The sequence below is a fragment of the Daktulosphaira vitifoliae genome, unplaced genomic scaffold, assembly GCF_025091365.1.
Source record: "Daktulosphaira vitifoliae isolate Bord-2020 unplaced genomic scaffold, ASM2509136v1 Scaffold_1, whole genome shotgun sequence".
Lineage (NCBI taxonomy): Eukaryota > Metazoa > Arthropoda > Insecta > Hemiptera > Phylloxeridae > Daktulosphaira > Daktulosphaira vitifoliae.
This window is the reverse complement of record NW_026099572.1, coordinates 71,314,478-71,320,318: the sequence shown is the minus strand read 5'-3', so window position 1 is coordinate 71,320,318 and position 5,841 is coordinate 71,314,478. Positions and strand designations below refer to the sequence as shown.

The window sequence follows — 5,841 nt, the reverse complement described above, 5'->3', positions numbered from 1 at the left end:
AAAATAGTAATAAGGAAAAATATCTTAAACAATAACAGTGTTAAGAATTTTTTACCGATTTAAAAGACATTAGATTAACAATTGCATTTCAAATAGGTAAATATGTCATTTTATCAATGTAAATGGTAATTATGACCATTGCATATGAGTGCTCTTGATAAATTATCGTTGAATATTGATTAGTAGTATTCAAACATTTTTATATAAGATATTTAATTTAAAATACGCAGTATTTCCGGAAAATATTTAAAAATTAACTTTTCGTGCGAAATTTCTATTTTGAATATTCTCTGTGATCAAATGCAAGGTCAGGTTTTTAAAAAATTTATTTTAGATAAAATAATGATAAAAGATGGAGGATTGTTATTGAATGTGCTATGAGAACAGGTGATGTATGCGTATATGATGTGGGAAATTATGTCAAATGGATATTTAGGAGATGAGTGGTTGGCCTCAAGTAGTTGGAATAAAGGCCAGGGAAAAAAGATGAAACAGATGTCCATTTTCCTTGAATAACCACAAAGTTTAATAAGTCTGAAGTATACTTTTCAAAATTGGTTAATAAACTAAAATTATTTTACGTGTTTTGTTCATTTGAAACTTTCTTTTTTAATTTTAATAGACTTATTGCAGAACTGAAATATTCCTTTAAATAGTACATATACATTTAAATACTCGGAATACTAAATATTAACATTTTTAAAATAAAAATACTATATTTTAACGACATAGAATTCTATATCCCTAATTGATATAAAACTTATATTACATATCTCATTCAAAATTTCAGAATTATAGACATAGTTTATTTTAAAAAGTGACTTTAGCAATAACTTTTACCTTCATTAACTGAAAATTTAAAAATAATCTTTTGATATCTTTTAGCTTTGATGCGAAGCTGAGAAGGTACTGGTTTTACTATGATGTGTTTTTTTTTGTGCCTGTTACTACTTTTTCTCAGCTCTCATCGAACCGATTTCTTTCAACGATACATCAAAAGATCACAAATCGTATCTAATCGAAGACATTACCCTCAAAAATTGAAAAAATTCCCTCGTTCCCCGTAAATGGGGAAACCTCCAAAAAAATTACAAATTTAAGAATCGCTAATTTTCGAAATTTTTTCAATTTTTTTTTACTAAAAACTGCCATAACTTTTTTAAAAATGAACATATTAACATAATTTTTTTTTTTCATAGACGCTTGATATCTTGACCTATCATTTAGTATATTTTTTATAAATCTGACCCTTTACCTGTCCACAGGGGGGGATTTAAAATGACAACTTTTTCACAAAAAATTTATTTTTATACTTAACTTTTGAAAGTGTTCCGGAATGTCTGACACTTATATATATCTTAAATTAAAGCTAATGTATTGTACTTTATTATGAAAAAAAAAAAATTTCTGACTTTATTTTGTCTTCATTGTGAAAATAGCTACTGAATGCTAATTTTGTGTGAAAATTCTCAATTTTATTTTTTACATTTTTAAATTTATTATAATGTTATAACTTATTGAAAAGTATATGGATCAACACAATTTTTTTATGAGAAATAATATTTTTTATTAATCCCTTTTTCATTCAGGATATTAATAAGGAAATAGAAGATCATGTAGTTTTTGGAATAATCTACCAATTTTTTAAAATTAAACACTATCTAAAGATTTGCATAGAAGCGTTTTATTTTATATTGATTTTAATCATTTTCAGATATCATTATACTTGACCCAACTATGCCACGTCATTACTGTGCCGCGATCCCACTGTGCTGGGTTTTTTTTTTTTATGTCAATACTTATTTTTTAACAATAAGTAATACTATCAAAACTTAGAAGTGATAGAAAAAGTCTAATTGGAGATTTAAAAACAGCGCGAAAAGTTGAAAAAGAAAACTATATTTTTGTTTATTATAATTACTTTGTAGAATAATGGTAATTAGTATAAACCAATAGTACTTAGTATTAAGGATGTAATAAATTAGTAGCGATATGTATTTAGGGAGCAGAATAATAATAATTGGTAATTAAGGGAGAGAAAAAATAGTATTTCAGAGTAATTAATAAAGAGCAGGTAGGGGGAATTAGTAATTAAGGGTGAATAATAAAGATCAGATAGAGGGGAATTAGTAATTAAGGGTGACTAATATAGAGTAGTTAGGGAAATTTGTAATTAAGGGGGATGCTAAAGAGTAGTTAGGGGGAATTGATAATTAAGGGGGTATTTTTATTAACTTGTAGATTCTGTAATTTTTAATTTAAAAAATATATAGTGTTCTATAACTATTTTTTTTTTGTATCTGTGAACGCTCAATCTCAGCTTGCGCTGGACCGATTTTGATGAACATAACATCTAAAGATCACAAATCGCATCTAGTAAGACATTACCTTCAAAAAATGAAAACATTTCTCTCGTATCCTGTAAATGGAGGAAATCCTCCAAAAAGTTACAAATGTAAAAATTGCTAATTATCATCATTTTTTCAATTTTTTTTACTAAAAACTGCCGTAACTTTTTCAAAAATGAACAAATCAATATAATTTTTTTTTTTATAGATACTTAATGTCTTAGTGTTTATAATAAACCTTTCATTTGGTATATTTTTGTTTATAAATCTGTCCCTTTGCCTGCCTACAGGGGGATTCAAAATGTCAACTTTTTTACAAAAAATTAACTTTTTCAACTTAACTTTTGAAAATGTTCTGGAAAGTCTGATACATTGATATATATCTTTAATTAAAGCTTATGTAATATACTTTAATACTAAAAAAAAAAAAAAAAATTCGGACTTTATATTGTTTTCACGGAGAAAATGGCTACCGAATACTATTTTGTGTGAAAATTCTAGATTATATATTTAAATGTTTAACTTTATAATGCTATAACTTATTGAAAAGTGGATTAATACAATTTTTTTATGAGAAATAACATTTATATCCCTCTTTCATTCGATATATTTTATCTTAATCAGGATATAAATAAGGAAATAGGAGATCATGTAGTTTTTGGAATAATCCACCAATTTTTTAAAATTAAACACTATCTAAAGATTTGCATCGAAGCGTTTTTTATGATTAAAAACATATTATCACTGTCAGATATCATTATACTTGACCCAACTATGCCACATCATCACTGTGCCCTATGCTGAGTTTTTTTAATTTTTATAATAATTAATTACAATAATTAACTAAGAACCTTTTTATGTTTGTTAAATTTTGCACTTTATATTATTAACACATTTGAAATCAATTAAAATTCCTATGATTTATTATAATACACAATAGTAGAAATCACCTATTTAGCTAGATGGTAACTAGTTAAAGTTTAACTAGTTACCATCTAGCTTAGATTAACTGTTAATATTAGTTTAACTGTTAAACTAATAATATTCATCTTTTAAAAGACCAATGTCTCATTTTCATCTGCATTGGACGGGGCAAAAGGGGCAGTTGTCTTCTCTTGACTTTATATCTGGTCAATTTTCATAATTGTTGTATACTATAAAATTTTACGAAATAAAATATTTTTAAATAAAAGATAAAAAAAAATGTATTATTATAAAATTATATTTGAATTTCAGGATTAAGAACAATGTATTTTATTTTGTTTTTTATTTATTAAATTTATAGAGACACTTTATTTAATAAATACATTAAAATACTTAAAATATTTTAATTATAACTTTTTTTTGCGAGACCAGTGGGTTCCTATAATAATAACAATTTAGCATCCTCAATTTTTAAGAATGTTAAATTTTATTTCCAACCTACCCTAAAAGATACTATATATATAACAACATATATAATTTTTAAATTTTTTTGAGGAACTAATTTGTTAATTGAGATAGTTAGGCTGCTTCTTATTATGCCTATGGCGAGGACTCCAAAAAAGTGCGGTTCCTTGTCTAAGGACTCCGATAACCTTCTTCCTTTTTACGTTGGGTTTGTTTAGCAAACAGTGCAACAAAAGTTTTAAAAAAATATTTTGCACCCCCCATAAAAAAATGCATGCGGCGCAATGTCTTTAATGTAACTCCAAAACGTTTATCGATAAATATACAAATAATTACCAGATTTGATTATATTTTCTTTAATATTTTGATAGATACTGATCGTATCTGATTTTTTTTTTAATTGATGTTGTACTATCAATAAAGAATTTAATTAATTAAAGCATAGTGTTACAAATATTTAAAATCATAAACATTATATTTAGCAATTTACTCCAATTATATCCTTAATCGTATCATTTATACCACTTTATTTTACCATCTGTCTTTTAAAGAGTTCGTGGTACCGTAAAGAACTTATGTTATTTTAACATAATACTTAGATTTATAAAGGTATGAAACTCAACATTAATGTAAGGTATATAATAAAATACAATTTATATCATACAAAAGGACGATAGAGTGGTTCACCTAGAACGTATGGTCAACAAAAAAAGAGTAACTGAGGCAAATACTCGTTTTGGGATAAAAAAATTATGCCCGCAAATATATTTGTCCCTAGGGAACAAATCACTGAGTTGGCTATAACCTAATCCTATACTACATTATATGACGAACCGTTGGCAAAGATTTTTAAGAACTAAAATACATACATTCACAAAATATTTGATATGAGTTACACATATAAAGAATTAATTATAATTAATTATTTATACTAATTTTTATTTTTATACATGTTTGTCAAAGAAGTAATAAAATTCACTACTTTATCTATTTTTATTGTTTCTCCGTAAAAATTACAATATTAAACTATTAAATATTAGTTTCTTACTATATTTAATTGCTATAATTAATATTTAATCATGAATTATACTTTTAAATCTAAGAACTACCAATCAGGATATATTTAAAGAAAATAGTAGTTGATGCTACTTTTTTAATTATTCACCAATATCTTAGAATTAAACAGATTTGTATCGAAACGTGTTTTATGACAGTGAATTTAATCACTGTCAGATATCATCTATACTTGTCCCAACTATACCACGTCCATACTGTGTCACGACCCCACAGTGCTATCGTTTTTTAAAAATATTTATAACATTTCTAAGTTTAATTGAAACGCGAAAGCTTTGCTTACCACTAATATTTATATACATTTGATTTTTGTCACAAAATCGTATAATAAAATTGTTTTAAATTGTTTCAGGTTTAAAAGCATCACTTTCAGTTGATTCAATATTATTTTATGTGGTCATATTTTACTACATTACTGTAAGGTAACAAGAATCATAATTAGAGTTGAAAAAACTAAATCACCTTTACTGAAACTTAAATAAATTTTAAAATATTATGTAATATATGTAAATTATGAAGTAATAATTGATAATACAGGGTGTCTCGCAACAGCTATTTCCTGTATTGGAAAAGATCTGTTTCGAATAAATAGAAAATTAAATTCTAAATATTCTGTTATATAATACTTTGTTAAAATACAGTTTAAACCAAATAAGTCTAATTTTTTCCTGTTTTGCTTAATTATCTTGAAGAAAAGCATATTTATTTAATATATAATAATAGGTACTCCAAACTTTTGGTTCATAAATAAGTAAAAATAATAATACTTCAATCATATTAAAAGAAGATTTCGTTCAAAAATGACTTATTTTACTAAAAATATATCAAGTTTTCATGTCATAATAGTCATAATTATGACATGAAATACTTGATATATTTTTAGTAAAATAAGTCATTAATTGATTGTAATTATTAATTCAATTTCTTAAAATAACTTGAATAAAGAAGCTTTTACCAACCAGAATATTTACATTATAGGTAATAAGTCGTACGAAAACATTTTATAAAAATTTTCATAACACAAATATTT

General features: G+C 24.9%; 1 protein-coding gene across 2 annotated transcripts in view; it reads left to right on the top strand.

Annotated features, from left to right (window-relative positions):
- The window catches only part of LOC126907751 (uncharacterized), a 30,719-nt gene extending 25,121 nt beyond the window's left edge, over positions 1–5,598 (top strand). Inside the window, exon 6 of one of the 2 annotated variants that reach the window (XM_050689348.1) lies at positions 5,164–5,598. In XM_050689348.1, coding sequence (XP_050545305.1) covers positions 5,164–5,237 — 74 coding nt within the window. In that variant the 3' untranslated portion in view covers positions 5,238–5,598. The remainder of the gene's footprint in view (positions 1–5,163) is intronic. The other variant, XM_050689340.1, reaches the window with a different exon arrangement.
- The last annotated feature ends 243 nt before the right edge of the window (positions 5,599–5,841 follow it).